General features: G+C 44.5%; 1 protein-coding gene and 1 pseudogene across 1 annotated transcript in view; both read left to right on the forward strand.

The window, feature by feature from the left end:
• LOC119441919 (DNA polymerase alpha catalytic subunit) overlaps positions 1 to 21,174 on the forward strand; it is a 123,207-nt gene that overhangs the window by 57,722 nt on the left and 44,311 nt on the right. The window contains exons 21-32 of the mRNA XM_037706583.2: positions 4,199 to 4,312; positions 6,786 to 6,894; positions 8,917 to 9,032; positions 9,125 to 9,268; positions 10,238 to 10,360; positions 10,448 to 10,480; positions 12,200 to 12,292; positions 12,927 to 13,132; positions 16,304 to 16,436; positions 17,242 to 17,373; positions 20,855 to 20,930; positions 21,047 to 21,145. Of these exons, the coding sequence (XP_037562511.1) occupies positions 4,199 to 4,312; positions 6,786 to 6,894; positions 8,917 to 9,032; positions 9,125 to 9,268; positions 10,238 to 10,360; positions 10,448 to 10,480; positions 12,200 to 12,292; positions 12,927 to 13,132; positions 16,304 to 16,436; positions 17,242 to 17,373; positions 20,855 to 20,930; positions 21,047 to 21,145 (1,378 nt within the window). The remainder of the gene's footprint in view (positions 1 to 4,198; positions 4,313 to 6,785; positions 6,895 to 8,916; positions 9,033 to 9,124; positions 9,269 to 10,237; positions 10,361 to 10,447; positions 10,481 to 12,199; positions 12,293 to 12,926; positions 13,133 to 16,303; positions 16,437 to 17,241; positions 17,374 to 20,854; positions 20,931 to 21,046; positions 21,146 to 21,174) is intronic.
• On the forward strand, positions 4,820 to 5,675 carry LOC119441920 (uncharacterized; annotated as a pseudogene).

The raw sequence follows: 21,174 nt of genomic DNA on the forward strand, positions 1-21,174 counted from the left end.
ATGCGTGGACGCGTGTCGTTTCGCACAAGCGCGAGGCATCGGAAACGAAAAGCGAAGGTAACGATGGCGTCGTAGCGTCGTAAACCCCGCTGTTACGTTCCCGGGGGCTGCGTTTTCCCGGCTGTTACGTCATTTTCAACCGGTCCCGGCACAGCTTCCATAGAACCATAAAGATGGTTTCTAAGACGCGTTGTGGCCCTAAAATTGGTTTTGGCTCATAGATATTCCGTATAAAGTCCAAGGGCGATAACGCAGTCGCCGTATGCTGTATGTGCGAGTGAAATCGTGCGAGGGGAGCCGACGACCGCGTCTAAATCTCGCGCTTGCAAGAAAAGCAGGGAGGGAGCGCGCCTTCTTCCGTTGCGCTCGAGGCATCGGCGAGGGAGCGAGGGGGGAGGGATAACGGGGCTGCGTTGTACTGTACTCTGGCATCAACTGCGTACTACGCGGCGGCGCGCGGGCCGTATCTTGAAAGCGATCTGCGTTGGGGCAGAGTCTAGACAGTGTAGGTGCATCGGTGGCTCGTAGCTTTGCGCGGGCTGTGTTCTCGGCGCTCAGTTTGCGTTGAAGCGATAGACAACAGCACGAAGGTCACTTCGCTCGCTTCTCCAGCGGCGCTTCCACACGCCGCCAGCGTTTGAGAGCGCGTGTACGCGCTCATCGAGTCTGATGTGCCACAGTGTGTACCAGCGCGTCGGCAACATCAGCTGGAAAAGGAGCGAGTGCCGGCTTGGCGGGCTAGGCCAGCTGCAGCAAGCGGCAGGATCAGGTTTGTATGAAGGGAGGAAGAAAAGTCACGCCCGCGGCAGCAAGATCGCCGGGTCGATGGATGCAGGCCCGCCTCGCACACGCACGCACGCACACGTGCGCTCGCTTCGCAGTCCGTCGCGGCGGAGAAGGTGCTTCAGATTGCTGCTCACACAAAAATGACAAAATTTGGGGCGAAATCTCTAGGTTGTCGGAGGGAAAAATTCGTTATATCGAGGGGGTCTCCCGCTGCCACTTCGTTACTTAGAGGTATCAAATACATGTGCTTCTATGGAGTAACGGCGGGGAATAGAAAAACTTCGTTATATCCAGGAATTCGTTATATGGAGGTTCGTTATAAGCAGGTTTAACTGTATTCATGCTTTGCTTGTGCGTGCTGACACCATGCTTGTTAATTCAGTTAGTAAGCGAATGTTTCCAAGTTTATGCAGGCGATAAAGATACAGTTAAACCTGGATATAACGAAATTGACAAATTCCTGACAAACTGCGTTATAAAGAGGATTTCGTTATATGCAGGTTTGGCACGAAAATTCGAAATAATAAACGTTTACCGTATTTACTCGATTCTAACGCGCCCTCAATTGTAACGCGCACCCGTTTTCCGTTTTCGTCGAAGCACTCATCCTCGGAATGTCACACCAGATACCGGATGCGTGGAGGCGTGTCTTTTCGCACAAGCGCGAGGCATCGGAAACGAAGAGCGAGCGTCACGATGGCGTCGTAGCGTCGTACAGTGTTACAGTAGAACCTCGCTATTACGTTCCCGGGGGCTGCGTTTTCGCGGCTGTTACGTCGTTTTCGACCGGTCCCGACACAGCTCCCTTAGAACTCAATGCATTGGTAACCCCGCTGTTGCGTCGCAACTGTGGGACCGTTCCCGCATCATACGTTGCGAACTGCCACCCCGCGCTGGCCCGAGCGGCCATTTTGACTTTTCATGTCGCTTGGCTTGGTGGCTTGACGATGGCATCGGCCGCCCAAAGTGCCGGGGGCGACAACTATGACGTATTTTCGGTTTCTGCCAGCAAAAGTATGGCCCTTGAGATCCGTATTTGCTATATAAAGATGGTGTCCATGACGCGTTGTGGCCCTAAAATTGGTTTTGGCTCATAGATATTCCGTATATAAGGGTACGGCCACGCTAGTGGCAAAAAAAAAAGCGCGCATCATGCAGCGAGCGGCAAGTTGAGCCCACCGTGGCACGCGCGTCTCGCCGCGCGGCAGCGCGATAAGATCTCCCGCGCTCTCCGAACGGGCGAGCAACACCGCGAGCGCTCATTGTTTCATGCGAGAGACGACAGTCGTCGATTGAAAACCCGGCGCGAACTGGCGGCGTTCCGGTTGTGATGGCTCCGTGACGTCACCCTCGTCGCTCTTGATTGGTTCTTCATATTGCGGCACGCGGCATTTGCCGCAGAACCCATTTCGCGCGGCATGCCGCAAGACACCCGATTCCTGCCGCTTTTGCCGCGCGCGGCATGACGCGTTTTTGCTGCGTGTTATTGCCGCTAGCGTGTCCGTACCCTAAAGTCCAAGGTTGATAACGCAGTCGCCGCGCGTCGTATGCTGTATGTGCGAGTGAAAACGTGCGAGGGGAGCCGACGACCGCGTCTAAATCTCGCGCGCGCAAGAAAAGCAGGGAGGAAGCGCACCTTCTTCCGTTGCACTCGAGGCACTGGCGAGGGAGCGAGGGGGGAGGGATAGCGGGGCGGCGCGCGGTCGCACAGGCCGTATCTTGAAAGCGATCTGCGTTGGGGCAGAGTCTAGCAGTGTAGGTGCGTCGGCGGCTCGTAGCTTTCTGCGTGCTGTGTGTTCTCGGCGCTCAGTTTGCGTTGAAGCGATAGACAACAGCACGAAGGTCACTTCGCTCGCTTCTCCAGAGGCGCTTCCACACGCCGCCAGCGTTTCAGAGCGCGTGTACGCGCTCATCGAGTCTGATGTGCCACAGTGTGTACCAGCGCGTCGGCAACATCAGCTGGAAAAGGAGCGAGTGCCGGCTTGGCGGGCTAGGCCAGCTGCAGCAAGCGGCAGGATCAGATTTGAATGAAGGGAGGGGGAAAGGTCACGCCCGCGGCGGCAAGATCGCCGGGTCGAGGGATGCAGGGCCGCCTCGCACACGTGCGCTCGCTTCGCATTCCATCGCGGCGGAGAAGGTGCTTCCGGTTGCTGCTCGCGCAAGAATGACAAAATTTGAGGCGAAATCTCTAGGTGGTCGGAGGGGAAAATTCGTTATATCGAGGGGGTCTCCCGCTGCCACTTCGTTACGTAGAGGTCTCAAATACATGTACTTCTATGGAGTAACGGCGGGGAATCGAAAAACTTCGTTATATCCAGGAATTCGTTATATGGAGGTTCGTTATAAGCAGGTTTAACTGTACTATCGTTACTCTGTATAGCTCTACTAGTAAATTTGCTGTCGCAATTGATGCTTCGCCTTTCGGGCAAAACTGAAACCTTTCTTGTTTTTTGGTTTTTTTTTCACGTTCCTTGCCGTGGACACTGCAACTGTATCACTCGAGGCGGACACCTGAACTTTTCAACCTGAAAGAAGTTTTCCTTCTCTAGCACCATCTCAGGATTTTCAAACTGATGCGCTACGGTGTCCACTTTCTGAGCCCTATCTGATAGCCTACTGTTCCAGCTGCTGTGAAGGATACATAGAAATCTAAGAATCCCCAGATTTCAATATAATAATTCGTAAGCATTGTTAACATGACATGGAAATTAAATAACGATCGTTATTTTGAAATGTTCGGTTTTCCGAACTCTATGCGACTGTTCTGTAGACTATCCCTACGTGACTATGTAAACCAGGTCTACGTATCAGCAAGGGATTTCTGGAAAGTTTGTTAATCTGAAATTTTTGTTAATGAGGTGTTCGTAATGACAAGGTTTCACTGTATACAGTCGCCGACCAATCATTTGGACTTGGCGGGGACTTCCACAAAGTCCGAATAAATGTGTCCGAAATACTGAATTCGCCAGAAAATAAGTGACTTTACTTCACAAGTGGCTAAAAAAGAAGGTGAGTCGTATTTTCGGATGGTCACATTTGGGGATATCTTCACTTTCACGTGATTTCACATGACTGGAGCCAGGAATGCTGTTGCTCATCAGCGAGTCCTGTGTAAATCATTCAAAATATCGCAAAGGTGAAAGTACATCTTTGAAAGTGATCGTCTGAGAATATGGCGAAAGTTTGTCAGTGCATTGCTAGAGGCACACATGCTTGCCTTTGACGCTTGCCTTTCTTCTCTTGAAATTGTATTCACTCTGTGCGTAGTATTCTCACCTGGTGTAATACACCTTTGGGCCTCTAGAGTTTTCGGAATTTAAATAAATAAATTAATAGCGTGACATTACATGCAATTATTTACAGCAGACATTTCATTGTGTTTCTTTACGCAATTTGCACTTTTTGCTTATAGTCCAGGACATTACTGGGAGGCCGATCACAAAGAAATGAATACCTTCTGCTGCACGCGTTCAGCGATCGCAACTACATATGCCCTGACAAGGTCTTCAAAAAACAAGGTCCTAAGGTATGCCTATAGTTTGTTGGAAGTTGGGAAATGCAGCATGTGTAATAGGTTCTATAGAATATGCTTGCCTCTTGGTGCAAAGGTTGAAACTGCACTGGCAGTGCATGTCACGACCAGCTGCTAGACATGTTGCAGAAAGTTTGAAGTTTATTGATTCCCTTGACAATAAAAGGAAAGGAACCTCAGAACAAAAAGCCACAAACGATGGCTTCAAAGTGTTGGAGTAGGGAAATAAATTTGTCACGTAGGTATTCAGCTATTTATTATAGCGAGACTTTGATAGAATGAAGACTGGTATAACAATTATGGGATGCAACTACTGTAAAATACCGCAGAAAGGCCCAGTTTCGCATAAGTGCCCACCCCCTCCAAAGCGCCAGCATCAGCCAAAATATTCACCCCACTTCGGTCGCTACGAGACCGCTAGGGGCGATGACGAGGATATTTGCTTCCTTTCGGTGGAAAAGGAAATATTATCTTCAATTAACTTTATCTAAAAATGACTGGATGACAACCAAAAAATGCCTGGAGTGGTTCAGCCACGCTTAGGGTCCCAACACGGATGATGTTCGCCGCTTACTCGTCGTCAACCAAGCCCCATCCACAAAACGAAGGCCGTTGTCGACGCAGCAGAAGTCGCCAGTACCAACATCGGTTACATTCCAGAAAGGTGTACAAAATCCTGCAGCCGGAGGACATCTGCTGGAATAAGTCATTCAAGGACTCCCTCCACATGTCATGGGCTGAGTTCATAAGCAAGGGAGAGAAGACTCCTAAACGGAATCTCCGGAAGCCTTCGCACCAAGACATGCTGAACTTTGTTTCGACGGCTTGGGCTGCTGTGTCTAAAGAGATGGTCGCGCGATCCTTCAAGGGGTGTGTCGCATTGGACAGCAGCGAGGACGGGCACTTGCATAACCGACTTGCAGGCACCAGAGAGCCCGTGGTCTGTTCAAGTCGCGTGAGTGTAAGCGCCGAATGCATTGACCTTCTATTCTTCACCGACTCGGAAGAGTCGTTTGCTGGGTTCAGTGACGATGAGTAGGCGCTGGTGTACCCCATCATTTATCCTTTGAAAGTAAATATGCGTTCTTCGTTTCCGTAGTCACCGTAACCCTGCCTCTAAATTTTTTTTTGTCGGCCGCCATCTTGGTTTTTACTGTTTCGACCGGACGAGCGCCCATATCTAGATTAACCCAATTTTTAGTGAATGTGGGGTGGGTGCTTCAGGGGTATTTTACGGTATGTACTAAATATAACATTTGGTTGGTCACATTTCCTTTTAATTAGTATTCTGCCGCTATAACAACAGCAATAATGAGGGCTCTAACCATCAGAGACAGCAAAGGAAATTTTTGCCAATGACTAAAGATACTATGCAAGTCAGCAGTGATAAGCCGAAACGCCTGCAAAAATATTAAATGTGCTCCGCTGTACATTCAAGTTATTATAGACACAAGAAATACATGTTTTGGCTACTGGTGCCATCAATAAGCAAAAAGGGCTTATCTTGGGCAAAAGCTTGGCCTGGCTTGGTTTGTGGTACAGCAGTGGCTGTTCGAGCCCTTTTGTATCACTGTTGCACTGCCCCAACTGCTTATTTGTTGGCAGCAATTTTTGTTTTTTCTTTTATCCCCTTCAGTCACGGCGTACACATTTGTGTACGCGACTTATTTTCGCAATTTCTCTGCAGTGGTGTCAAGGAATAGATCGCGAACATTAAGCTTATAGTAACTTGAAAATTCCGCTTACCTAACGCACCTCCATTTTATTTCTGAGTGTAATGTGTCACTATAGACGACCGCTTTGGTGAAGGCACTACCGTGTTTGACGGGCTGTTCGACGTGAAGCGGTTTGGTAGCAGCTGTGAAATAACTTTTTTTCCTTTCTAGTAATGCTTGCAGCGAATAATTAAATTGTGTATGTAATTCGAGCGGTTTACTAAATTTATTTTATGAAGAAACGTAGTATGACTGACTGATCACTAAGCAGATATTCGATAACTCTATAATTATAATGAGTCATCATAATATGCACAAGGAGTCCTTCCACTACCTAGATTTGCTTTCAATGGAACATGCAGTACCTTGGCATAAATATTTGTAAATTTCATACATTTATCGAAAGTCTATCATAATTCGTGACTGAAGGGGTTATAAGAAATATCGATATAAGGAACCAAATTTTGCTCCACATGTGTTTTCGTTTATCGTGGCTCGACTGTACATTGCACTATGATGCAAAGGTGTTTAGTGTATTACTTCTAATATTACAACTTTTCTTAATGACCTATGCTGTGAGATATGTTGCCTACAATTCTGATAAAGTACCAGGGCTGTGGAGCCCAAGCCATTTTGACTTATCACGGACATATTGTGGATAATGACAGATTTGGAATAAAGACAGATTGGCATAGCTTTATGTTATACTGGCCCAGTAGCACATTCATTGAAAGATTACCTTTCTTCACAAGACACATACCCATGAGGAAGACGAGGAGGAAGCTGAACATACAACTGCTAGCAAGAAATCTAAAAAAGGTCCTTCCTATGCTGGTGGCCTGGTGCTTGAACCAAAGAAAGGTGAGTCGGGTATTCTTTTCCTTTCTTTTTTTTTTTCTTTATGTGTGTGCTATTTATGCTTGCATACATGTGCAAGTGCCTTTGCGTAACAATTTATTTTATTTGCATGCATGTACTGCTTTTTAGTAGGGATGTGCAAATACTAAAGAGTAGATTTTGAATTGAATCAAGAAAAAAAGCCGATTATTGAATCAAATATTGAATATCAGAAACGTTAACAAAATTGGAATGCTTGGAGACCTTGTGCAAGAAAACAATCAGGTGCTGCACATGCTCGCTAGTCTGCGCTCACTGCATAACAGGAATCTTGCTGGCTATCAATAACTTTGGAATTAAAGCTGTACAGTATAGCCAACTCTTACTAAAAAGAACATCAAATTATTATGCCAGCACTGATTTACAGCTCAGTTGTGTATGAAAGTGTTGAAATTTTTATTCAATCAGTAGAATGTCTGTTCAACACAAGTCTTTCTTTGTTGTTTTTGTTTGCCTCTGAAGCTGAAGAAATAGTGAAGTTATGTTGTACTGCATATTTTCAGCTTTATAGTGGGCCATACTGTGCTTTATGGCAATCTTATTGCTTAGAAATTTTTGCTTGCCAGTTTTTCTCCAGAAAACAGAAGGGCTTTCCCATCTTTATAGCTTGTGCATTTGTGGGTTATCGTCGGCTTGTTAAGGCCGATCTGCATGACAGACAAAAGCTTGGGCCGCGCATGACATGCCTCGACCTCACCGCACAGTGCATGTCAACCATGGTCGACACTGATGGTACAGGGCAGATGCCTTTTCGCTGTCGGATTCGGTGTCATTTACTAACTGTCGAAGATCCTGAAATTGGGCGGGCCACAGAAAGCTTGCACGATAGCCCCACTCCGTCCATGTCCTCACATTCCATGCAAATGCGTCTGTAGCAGAATGGTCAGCGCACCAGTCACATGAGATTTTCGCACCCGATGTTAAATCCAAAGCTAGTCTTCTGGCGCATTGCTCAAAGATACGAAAAGAGACCAACGTGCATTTACGAACGGTTTGGAACGACTAACCTCCTTACGGTGTGTCACAAAGATTGTGGCCAGCAACGTTGGTGCCATCCCGTACACTCAATTTCGTTGATGAAGCACTTCATTAACTTTTCGGCTGTTGTGCAGCCGCTGCGAATAGACCTGCATCGATTCAGCACCAAACTGTAACCTTAGTCGCTGACATCCAACAAAGCAGTGGTGATTAGGCCTAACTGCCTAGGCAATGTGCCCTGTGACAAAAATTTGCTGCTGGCCAATATGATAATGGGCCACATTGCACCGGGGAAAGGTTGCGTCTAAGTTCGTACAGTTGGCTTATTGGCAATCGGGTTTCAGCTAACACGTATGGGTTTGACAACCGTTGAAGTGCCATTCAGATCTGCCGATGACCAGCCGGCAACTACCACAAGCACGCATACAAGTTAATCTGTATGCCTGAATGTAGACAAAATGCTCCACAAATTCACACATTCACGCACACAGTTCAGAGTCCATACTGCATGGGTCAATGTATGAATCTGCAAGTGTGAACACGCGTATCCGATCCGATCTGCCTACCTTCCGTTGGCTAATCGGTGTGATCTTCATACACGCTTGTGCGCTTTCCTTACACACTGGCTTTGTCACCGTTCACTCTGTCTATGTCGCATATTGCAATTTTTTACTTAGGTTTTGTTGACACAAGTCTTGTACTGACAGAAGCCATGTGCTATGGAATAGCTGCATGCGTTGAGGTACCAACCTCGACTCGTCTTTCTTCAAGTATAACGAATCATATTCGAAAACTGAATGGCAGATATTTGATTTGCAAGTTGAATTATCCGAACATTCACTATTCGATTGGCATTCATAATGTTGAAGTTGTTGCACGCATCTACTTTCTACGGTTCATTTATGGTAGCTTTACGTCATTTACCTATGTGGCTCACTTTTTGGGCTTTAGGGTTAGAACTTATGCAAGCCCAGGCAAAAATGTTTCAGAGATCTGCTCTCTTTACAGGTTTTTATGACTCGTTCATTCTGCTGATGGACTTCAACAGTCTGTACCCATCGATCATTCAAGAGTACAACATTTGCTTCACAACAGTTAGCGTTTCTGGCAGTGATGAGTCAAAGGTTCGTGGATTTGAACAGCATATGCTTATAAGAAAATAGAAGATGAAAGACCATAACAAAGTATTTTGTATCTTTGACTGACTCGCTTGCAGGATGAAGATTACATTCCTAAACTGCCCAGCCCTACTTTGGAGCAGGGCATACTACCTTCTGAAATTCGAAAACTTGTTGAGAGAAGAAGGCAAGTCAAGTCATTAATGAAGGGTGCTGAGGGTGACTCCGAGTTATACCAGCAGGTGAGTTATGTTACTGGTAAAAAATGACTATTTGGAGTAGTCTATTCACTCCCTACTATGCAATATGTGCAGTATAATCTATTAACAAATTAAATTTCTCCTAATATGGCATTCCCTGCAAATTAAAGAAGAATTGGCATGTAGTATTTCGTTGCTGATAAAGCTGCCACTCTGCATTGGTGCATAGTAGCGTGGCCTAAGGCATTCGGCTGCCGAGTGCAAGGCCAAAAGTTTGATCCCACTTTGCAATGGCCGAGTTTCTGGGGTGCTAGTATGCAACATTTGTGTTCTAAAGGTTTGGCCCTAAATGTTTGGCCCATAAAACCTCAAATGGTAAACATTGAGATAGTGCCTTAAAAAGCATATTAGATTTGGAACATCAACCCTTTAGCCATTCCTATGTGTTCTGAAATTCATTAGCTAATCCTACCTCAAATTCCTCTTCCATGAGACCGGCTGTGCAAACTAGAGTCTAGGGGAGTTTTGCTTCTCCATTCGGGGGATAAAATGTTAAAACCATTTACTTGCGTCGTACTATAACATCGGCTGCTTATGTTGCACATAAACATGATGTCATTGTTCCACTCTCTCGTAAACACAATGTTCCTAATGCATGAAAACGTGCTCAAGGTTCTTGCTGATGCGGTGAAGTAAATCGCTTGAGCCTATGCATGTCCATGAATTTCTTTCCTTCACTGTATCATTGACCATTAATATCGCACAAATAAAGGCCCCACATACTCACATGATCGTGAATACCAAGGTTGCAAATAGTCCTTCACCACATATTATTACATCCTATAGTTCCCATAATTTTATGGTACAATTATTTCACTTCTGGTGCTTTTCTCTCTCTCCCTCTCTTTCTTTTTTTTTTTAAGTCTACTACTTTTGTGTTATTACATCAGTACTTTCAGTTGGGACTTTATAGTGCTGAAGGCTTAAACAGTGAAATTGTTTCTTTTTTAGTATGACATCAGGCAGAAGGCATTAAAGTTGACAGCCAACAGCATGTATGGATGTCTGGGGTTCTCAAACTCTCGTTTTTATGCAAAGCCTCTGGCAGCGCTCATCACAAGCAGAGGCAGAGAGGTTAGTTTTTATCTCCTCTTCTCAGCATTACTTAAACTGAATACGAGAGCAGCACATGAAATGCCGTCCTCCTTTTTTTTTTTCCAGATCCTGATGCAGTCCAAAGAACTTGTTGAAAAGGTCCCTGGTTGTTGTTTGTTGTTGCTTTTTTTTTTTCTTTTTTTAGCAGTGCTTTTGTTTGCGAACTTCGCCAGGTTTAATGGCTGTTGCTGCGACCTCGTTGTTCCCTTGCCAAATAGGCCAGCCAATCACAGCAGATTACAGAGTATGCGTGCCGCTGGGTTCCTTGCACCACCATCAGATGGCACTCGCATCCACAGCAGCGCCGGCGCCGGCCATGGATGCTTGCACAGCCTTTGTCGACAGAAACAAAGCCACTGCACGCTTAACCACAGCTGACTCCATGGTGCCTAGCTGGCTTCATGTTGTTTAGCGGGCATCATGTTGCATTCGCACTGCTTAAAGGCTGTCTGGTTATGTTGCTCGTGGTTTCATCTGATTTGTCAAAAGCTACATATGCATGTACTGTCCTTGCTGGGCATAAATTTTGCATGCTCTAGGCTGCCGTTGGCTCATTGTTGCTAGGCCTCTGCAGAGTTGGTAAATTATGCATGATCTAGGCTGCCATTGGTTCTAGGTTGCTAGGCCTCTGCAGAGCTGATCTGAGCCTGATCTGAACCTAACCTTTCCGAGTGGACTGGCTTGTGACACAGTGAATTGAGAGTTACAACCATGATTGTAACTATAATAGCAAATAATTGAGCCCCTCGGATCCACTTGTTCTTTTTACTCACAGAATTTTGAAGAGTAGAGAAAGTATAGAGAAACATGTCTTCCTGTTGTCTTCAGGAAGACATTTTTATGACAAAGTGCTCTAAGTAGAATTATCCGATTAGATGAGCAGTTCAGAGACAACTGTTTAGCTTTTCATAGATTTAGTCTACCTCTGATGAGCCAGACTTCTGATGAAGCAAGCAGGTTACCTTGGTACCTTCATGTTTGTATCGAACTTACTATTCTCTCTATGACAAGCTTTGAAGCCAAACTGTGCAGCCATTGTTTCGTTTCCTCTAGTAACTGTGACAATGCTGCTAATGCAGATGCCATCATGTGTAGCAGATGATGACATTATTTTTGCAATGTACTTCATGTGTCGAGGTTGACAATGCAGAGCTTTATGTGGAGTTCTCAGCACTGTACAATAGATTCATTTGTAAAGCACCTACAACAGCCATAATAATAATTTTTTTAAAAGACGCTGGTAAAAGGTACAATTTTGAGGCACCTCTATATGAAAATCAACTAGATCCCTTTTCTCCAGTCTATGTCACGTGTTCATACATGCATATTTTAGCATTAAAGTTTCTAACTAACTAGCCCCTTTAAGCAAACTGCAGCAGGTTTGTTCTTACAGGTACAAAAGAATTTACATGACACTTCTTTTCACATAGTATAATTGTAGCCAACAAAGAGCAACAGATTTTTTCTGGCATGCATACACAATGCTTTAACTAAAACGTGGGTGGACGGGAAGTGTAGCGTTGAGCATGGACAAAGAAGTACTAGTGAATTGATAGAACATGTGCTGTTCTCAACTGGCAATTTTTTAATGATAACCAAACACACAAGTGCAATATGAACTGGCAAAAGCAATAGCAGTTATGAATCCACTCCTACTCTCCAATATTTCTGTCCATTTGCACCTTGCATTGGGTACGTACCCAATACTGTAGTGTGTAACCTATTCATTCACTCATTCATTTTCTCACTTAATTTGTTTATAGTATTGGTTTCATTATGTAGCTTGCTTATGTGATATGCCTAACAACTTTGTTGTAGATGGGCTTTGAAGTCATCTATGGAGACACTGATTCTATCATGATCAACACCAACTCCAGAGACTTCAAAGAGGTCACAAAAATGGGAAACAAGGTGAGATTCGTGACACAGTATGAGCTGCGTAACTTATTGACACAATATCTGTTATGATGTACTGTGCTGATGTCATAAGCATGTTATAAACCATTCCTGTGCATTCTTTTTTTTTTTTCATTTTGCTTTTTATTTTACTGTTTTATGATTTGTATCTGCATTACAGATGTCAATTTCATCATTCTTTAACATATCACTAAAATGCTTCTGTTAGGATAAAGGTTGATTTCACTTGCTTTCCGCTGTATTGCAACCTCCTCTGTACAATTTCCTGTTTCTGTCACTTTCTCTTTTTATATACCTTACTTGTCTTAATCGAATTACAATCATGCAAGTAGTAGTAATTATAGCAGAAGTTCATTGCTTTAGCTCTAAATAGAAGGCATTTATTTTTGTTTCAAGGACTATCATGAATTAAAATTGACCATTGAGTTTCTTATGATCTCAGTAATTCTGTGCTTTTGAGAGCTTCGTTATGCAAGAAACCAATTAAATTGTTAAATATCTAACTCTAATAGTTTGTTTTCGGTGCATTTGTTGATATCATTTGCCAGTGTTCTCCTAACGGACGCAAATAGTCATGTAATGTGTACTGCAGCATGCTAGTAACAGCCGTCTGTTGCATCTCGTGCAGATCAAGGCAGAAATAAATAGGTTCTACAAGCAGCTCGAGATTGACATTGATGGCATCTTCAAGTCGATGTTGCTTTTGAAGAAGAAAAAGTATGCGGCAGTGTGTGTCACATTTGGACCCAACAACCAGCCCGTTGAAAGCAAGCAGCTGAAGGGATTGGATGTGGTGCGACGTGATTGGTCAGAAGTAGCCAGAAAGACCGGCCAGTAAGACTTTTCTGTACTTTACATGTGCCTGTTTGTTTCTTCATGCTTGCAACAGAAAATGACATACTGCTTTTGATTTTTCCCGGAGTTTTAATTCTCTGCTATTGTGGTTTGTATAAATGCGTACCGAATTATCCGGTGCAGTTCATTTTCAAAAGACAGACCGTTTTTAGTTTATTGATGAGATGCAGCGCCACTGCATCTTTTCTACATTGTGAGCCCCATTTTCAGTGTTTTATTTTATGCTTATGGTGCAGCACGCACACATCTGTGTTAGGTTTCTCGATACAGCCTGTTTTTTCATGTTCTTAACTTGGAAATCTGCATAAAAGCTTAAGGCTGTTACTGTAGCTCAATTATAGTTTTAATTTCTTGTTTGTGCACATGTGTGTGTGTGTGTGTGTTTGTTTTAATTATTTGATGCTCTTTGAATGATACTTAGCTGAATAGTAAATAGCTGCATAACCTTTCTTCGAGAGGTGGAGGATTTGGAATGTAGCTGTGCACACAATATTGGCTACATCCTTTAAAAACATATCTCTTGGTAACTTGAACTGGGGCTCACCACGTAGTAAAGCTGAACCTGCAGCATGTAAATTGTAACACTCATTTGTACACAGTCTGTTATTAACTGTCTCAATACAGTTAAACCTCAATGTAACTAAATTCTCGATATAACAAAGTGTTTAACTTTTCATAACCTCTTGTTCGTAGAACACCATGTATTTAGAACCTCAATATAACAAAGTGTGTTTATACGGGATTTCACTATAACGAAATCTTACTACCACCGCAAAGGAATACCGAGACAATAAATAGAAACTTCCGCGGACGCAGATGGTCAAATGATTGAATTACAAGCGGCTGCTTCCAAACAGACTTTTCAAATCGCGCACCGCGCGACAAGAGCGACCGCCGAAGTTCCGGAGGAAGTCCAAGTGCGATAAGATCCTATCACGCCCCGCGCACTGTGTGCTTTAAGTGTGAGTGAAAGCGTGCGAGTGTGAGACCAGAAAGATGGTGGCTTCACGAATGCCGGCTTACCGCACGATCAAAGGGAAGGAGGGGGAGGGGAGCGAGCTCGCGGTAACGCGATCAAGCGCGCGCAAGGGGGTGGCAGTGGGGCAGAGGATCAGTAGGAGATAAGTTGGCGCACGTCTCGGCCGTGGCTGCGCATGGCTGTAAGCGCGGCTGAGCGCATACACAGCCATGCACCCTGCTTTAGAGGTGTCCTGCCACGTGTACGAAAGTGGGCGTGCCGTGACCGCGTGGCATCATGTAAACTTTTCATACGCGTTTTGTATTGGAGGCTGCGTAATCTCGAGTTTCGGAGTCCCATTGAAACTAATGTCCCTATATCGAAAAGTACCGCCATCTACTCTCTCCTCCGCCGTCTCCTTTCCTAAAATGCTTGTTTTTTTTTTGGTTTTTTTTACTTTTTGCTTGCGAAACCAAGTCGACGGTAGCGCCCCTCGAAAGCCCCTGTTGACTGTTTCAGGCCGGGCGCGCGCCGTCGCCGGAGACGGCGGCTGCGCAGAGTGACTTTCGACATGGCTCTGAGGCGAAAAAAAAAAAATATATATATATATATATATATGTATAAAGAAGTGAAAGCGGGCGTTATCATCGTCCAATCGGAGATACAGGACAGAGAGAAGTGGCGTTGTTCAAGGATGGCGGTACTTGTCCGAAGGTATAGGGACTTTAGTTGAAACGAGAAGCAGACGAAACATTCGCTCCCTGTGGCCAGCGTCTTTCACGATAGCAGTTTTCCCAGTGTGGCCGACGATATCAGCCGCAGAGGCGGAGTGGACAAGACCCGAAAGCGTGGCTGGCTTCGCTTAATTCGTACCGCCGATGTGAAGATACCGTCGATGTGGCATGAAACCGTATCATTCGTCGCCAACTGCCAAATTCAACCAAATGAATTGTTTTCTCATTCAAATTTGCTTTTTTCAACTGCCCAATCGGAACATTTTGCGCCCCGTTTCTGTACAAGAAAATTGATTGGCTACTGTACTTATTTGCTTGAAAAGTTGAATTTCAATACAACAAAATTTCGATATATTGAAGCAAATTGCCGATTTTACCGACTTCGTTTTACCGAGGTTTAACTGTAATATGATCACAGGTGATCTGATTTTTAATATGGAATTTGAAAAATTCCCTGCCAAAATGGTGTAAGTACAATGCATTGCGTTTCAAGCTCACCAAAATGCTCTACCAAACTGCGATGGATGATGCGAATTTCTGTAGCGTTGACAGTCCTTTCAGAGTAGGAGGAGTGCAGCCACTGTGTACAGTTACAAAGTATGAATATAAGATCTTGGTCTCCCATGATCCTTGCAAAAAGACATGCTCATCTGAAAAGCATGCACTGCAGCATGCAGTGGACGCTGTCTTGTAGCTGAAGGAAGCAGCACTGAGTACCATATAATCCAAAAGTGCCTACTTGACGACATTGAGGACATTAAGGTCCAAACGGCTATCAAGGACGTTCTTACCTTCACCTTGTTGTCTTGATGGTTGTTGTCTTCACTTCGGTGCTGTGATTGTGGTCAATTATGGATCACACAAATGTCGGATAATACGAGTGTTTTTTGAGGCCCTGGGAAATATGTATCATCGAGATACTACATGTGAGACAGATGAGCTGAAAGGTACTGAAGTCACAGCTTGTCATGATTGCCATAATATTAGTGATTGCTTTTAGAAGATTACGAATCAAGAGAAATCCATGGATATGAATATGGAGTTGTAAATAGACGCTACTCGCTGTCTTAGTTGTGTGTTTTTCTGAAACTTTGCACATGTTCTGTCGCGGCCGAGACATGCGTCCGAGCCAACGTATGGTTGGGGCGCTGCCCAGACGGGCGCGTCCGAGAAGGCGTTTGTGTCGAACACCACAGTGACAGAGGAGTCCGAACAGGTGTGCGGGGCCAGGAAGAATAAATCTTTATTCACATTTAACACGCTTCTTATAGAGCTTGCGCTGGCAACGCACCAATGCCACAGTAATACGCCCGACGTTTATTGGGACAGAACAGCACAGTACACAAGGAATATTTTATTTCAATGCCAACACCAGGCACTGATGTATGCACGTTAGGGCTTGACTAAACAATACTCATGTTGCACCATTTTCTGAACCGTGCTTCTCATTGGTTACAGATTTGTCATCGACCAAATCTTGTCAGAGAGCTTGCGTGAAGAAATCATAGATAGGATAAACACTTTCCTAATGCATCTTGCTACCAAGATCCAAGAGAACTCACTTCCACAGTCTGATTACTGCATCACAAAGGTGAGTTTCCTTCAGCTTTCCACCAGGCTCACAGTTTAACCCAAAATGCAAGACATCATTCCTCTGACCCACTCTTCCATATTCTAGTGCTCTATAGCTACAAAGCGCACTTCTACTACACGCTTCGTGTTTCTGTGTTTCGTCATGGTTTGGAAGTGCACTGCCATATTCTATTATTCCACCAAAATTCAGAGTGGCCTGCTCCAAAACGCAGTTTTATTTGCTCCAAAAATTGCTTCCAAAATGATTTTGGGCAGTCCCACCCCTGTAAGCTCTACTGCAGTGCCCACTATGCCTCCTTGCTTTTTCAGCAGACTTCTATGAAAAAGCTGCCATTAGGTTTTCCTGCTTTCAGTATCGCCTGCCATTTCTGCATTTTAATTGCTGAAAAAAAAAAGCAGCTTATTCACTATATGAATTTTCATTGCATGATTTGTGAAAGTAGCTGTCACTTTTTTTTATGCAGATGAGGAAACTTCAAGAAAAAAGTTTTGTTTGATTCACATTTCGATTATTTATCTGAGTTATCTATGTGTAGTGAGGTAAATGCAACAAAATGAATTTTCTAGCAAGCGTGACGGAAAGATTGTTTCATTTTGGCTTCGTGTATCATGTTCATCATGCACAAAAATTTAGTGCATTCCTTCATGTTTGGAATATTCCTTAAACTTAAGGAAGGAGCTTTTATTCTGGAAACTTGTTACTAGAAGCAGTGTCCAAAATTCTGCTAAGATTTCTTCCCCCTTCCTATTTGTTTTTGCTATGCGGTGAATAGAAGTGTCACCACCATTTTCTCTTCCTTTAGCAACTCACCAAAAACCCCGAGGACTACCCAGACAAGAAAAACTTGTGCCATGTTCAAGTTGCTCTGCGGCTCAACAGCAAAGGCGGCAAGAAGCTGCGTCATGGTGACACTGTCACCTACATCATATGCAATGTAAGCATGCAAATTTATCCCAACTTCATTTTCTCTTTGTTCATTCTTTCCCTTTATTTCTCGCTGTTTTCTTTGTTATGGGCTTTAGCATCAGATAAACTTTTTTAAACAGCTGTCGGAGATGAAATCACTTTATAATCAGGTGAAGAAAGTGCATCACTTCTCTCCCCTCAAATTCTACTGCGTTTTGCGTGTACTGCTGCCCACACCTCTACCCATTGCACCAGCACCTCAGCGTATCATGGACCCCATAAAAATGCTAACAAGGCACAAATCCCTGAGTACTAGCACCCGTGCCTTTACAAGAAATGTTTTTAGACATTTCGTTTACATTTAATTGTTTGAATTTCTTACACTGGGCTCAGAATGATTTTGTTACGCTAATAGTATGTGACTTTTTTCTTCACCTTTCGACACAGCAACTCCCGAATTTAATTAAGTCTTTGTCCACACTTCATCGAATGCTGCTGTGGGCATTGTGACACGTGACTTCCGCACATGGCAATTGGTTCAATATATATTCAATTCGCAGATTGAAGATCTATTATTAGATTTTTCGAATATTCGGTATAGTATTTGATGTTGAGGCCCACGCAGCGCCGTACCTTGAATGCACTGCATAGCCCCTCATGCTCGATGCCCCACATGTGAGCATCTCACTTCATTATTTTTGGCTCAACCAAACTTCGTTATTTTTGGCTTTGGTTCCCGATGTCGGCCCGATGCGGGGAGCGCCCCAAAACTGCAATGCATGGAACGGCCGGGGCCGTCTCTGTTGATACAAGGTTCATCCAGGCCAACAGGACTGATCAAAACAATATTGCAGCGCAGTCAGAGGGAATGGCAGGGGTGAGAATACTTCACGAATTGCACCAAATTCTGCCGAAGGCGGAAAAATCATTGAAATTGGGCCACGCTGCGCCATTACAGTTTTGGCTTTGGCAGGAGTCTACGGGCGATCGCTGGTGTGGTTCTTTTCATTGTGTCATTGATCTCGGAGCGCATGTAAAAGTAACTTTCATACTGTTGTATATACTATAGTGCCAACAGCCGCGCCCAATTAAGCCCCATAAATAAAACTAAAGGCAGCGATGTTGCTTTATCTTGCCGCCCGAGCTGGCGAGCAAGGGCACGCGTAGAGGTCTAGGGCTTATATGTGCCTCAGTGTTGGTGGGGCAGAGTCACATGATTGTGCTGGCCCCATTTCCGTGCACGAGCATTTGCGCCTTTTGTTTTGACTCGTGCCAGCGCCATGACAGTTGCTCTTGATCCCAGCGCGCAGCGCCATCATTTCGGCGGTTGCAAATCTTGATATCGTGTCAATCATGTTGCTGCACAGCACAATTGCCGCATTCAAAAACTGCAAGGGAAGGCACATGTGGCGAGAGTCTTCGTATCATGAGAGGGTAAGAGAGAAGGAACTGTCGCTCCCTTTGCTTATTGAAGGAGTGTACACCCAATCACTTAGTGTGGACTCCAGAGGTCTAGGTGCTTCTAATGAGTATAGTGAGTGGCAAAGCGAAATCAGACACATGCAGAATCTTGGTGTGAGCTAGTTGGCACTGTCTTTGAGTAAACCACTGTGGTTTTCACTAACCCTAGCTTTTTCGCAACGTCTGTTGGAAAACGCCTGTCATTTAACCAGCACTTAGTGCAAAAATGCTGTGAAAAATACCTTTAGGCAGCCCTTCAATGCTGCAGAATGCAAGGCTTTGTGATTGTTACCCTATTTAATAAAAATAATCCTGTAAATTAAAATTTCCTGACTCCAGGCTGCTCCAATAAAAAGATATACGTGCTAAAGACTGCATCAAAATAAGAATTTGTGCTCCAGTCTGCTCTAAATGAAATTTCGACTGCTCCAAAATTGCTACAAAATGACTTTAGGCATTCCCAACCCTGGAACGGCAGCAAAAGCAGCACATATTATGGGAAGTGCGAAAGCATGTGCGAAGATCGGGCCGATGAACTGCCGCGGAAGGCATGCAGATCATGTTGAACTCGCGGCAACAAACTTAATATGCCACTTCAGCAGCTGTCGATCTAACCTGTACGCATGATCTCGGGTATTTGCAGCAAGCATGCCGCGACGGCTTGAGGCCCGTTGCTGCATCGGCCAGCGGCGAATTTTTGTCACAGCCACACTGATTAAGCTTAATAATTAGGCCATTAGGCCTACTCAGCGTGGCTTTGTCGAGCATTATGCCTAAAGTTACGGTTTGGTGCCGAATCAATGCAGATCTATTCGCAGCAGCTGCACGATACTCAGAAAGCAGACAAGCCACCTTGCAAACAAAACCGAGTGTACGGGATGGCAAGTTGCTCACGGCCGCCATCTTTGCGACACATTTTATGGCGGCCTTTCGTTCCAGACGTCATTCGTAGATGTACATCGGTCTCTTTTTGTAGCCTCAAGCAACCTGCCACAAGACTAGCTTCGGATTTACACAGCGGGCGCGAACGAGGGTGGGAGGGAAGCGTCGCGTCACACGAACTTGCCACAACACTCCCGATTGAAGAATCTTTGACAGTTGGCAAATCACGCCGAACCTGATATTGAAATGGCACCTGCTTTTTACCATTGGCGCCAACCACGGTCGACCCACACAGCGCCAACGATGCATCTACACGTGGAGCAGTTGTCGAGTCACATGATGAGCACTCCGCGCTTTCATCTGTCGCACAGATTAGCCTTACGATTACCCACCTGCTGTAGAGACGGGAAAGCCCTTCTGTATCTTAGGGGAAAACTGAAATGCAAAATTTTCTATGCACTAAAACATTACCATAAAACATAGGTCCATTATTAAACTGAGAACCTCATTGGTATGGTACTACATTACTACATAACATCACTAATTCTTTAGCTTCAGCAGGAAAACACACTTGCTTCTATTCAACAGATATCCTCTTCATAAAAATATTTTTCAGACTTTATATACTATAACTGAGCTGTAATCAGTGCTGTCGTGCTAATTTGGAGTTCCCTTTTTCTTTTATCTTTTTTTAAGAGTAGACCGTACTGTATATCTCGATTTCTATGTTCTTTTGTCACTGATACTACTAGCTTGCTACATTCTTGTTGTGCAATGCAAGAAGACTCCTGAGCATGTGCAGTGCCGTGTTTTCTTGCCCAAAATTTGTCATCAATAAATCTGTCAAAAAGCTTTGTTATACTCGACAGTCAATTCGAAATTTACTAGTGTATTTGGTATTCGCACTCCCCTACTTTAAAGGCTTTGAAAGAAGTAGACAAGAGTCACACATGCTCTGAAGTGGCAGATAACCATGCTCGTTTGATTGCTTCTTGTACTCATGATGTGCTGGACTGCTACAAACCCGACGATACCGCTGTTTAAATAAGATTTGGGCAGTAGTACCACTTTCCGAGCTTCAGTATTCCATGCGAGAAATGTGAAGCATGAAAACTAGCAAATAGCTCGAATACAACCTACACGTTTCTCTTTTTTCTTGCACACAGGATGGAAGCCAACTGCCTGCCTCACAGAGGGCTTACCATCCAGAAGAGTTGAAGACAAATGAAAACCTTTCAATTGGTATGTCTTGCGGTACAGTTGCCTCCAATATGCACGTTCTATACGATGGAAGGCAAACAATCCTAGAAGGGAAAAAAGGGGAAAGGAAATGATCAGTTCTCTTGCCTGCCTTTCAGATAAGCACTACTACTTATCTCAACAAATCCATCCAGTTGTGGCCCGGATATGTGCTCCCATTGAGGGAACAGATGCTGCCATGATTGCAGAAGTCCTTGGTGGGTGTACTGTTATCCCTCGCTGTCCT

Source organism: Dermacentor silvarum, chromosome 2 (assembly GCF_013339745.2).
Source record: "Dermacentor silvarum isolate Dsil-2018 chromosome 2, BIME_Dsil_1.4, whole genome shotgun sequence".
Taxonomy (NCBI): Eukaryota; Metazoa; Arthropoda; class Arachnida; order Ixodida; family Ixodidae; genus Dermacentor; species Dermacentor silvarum.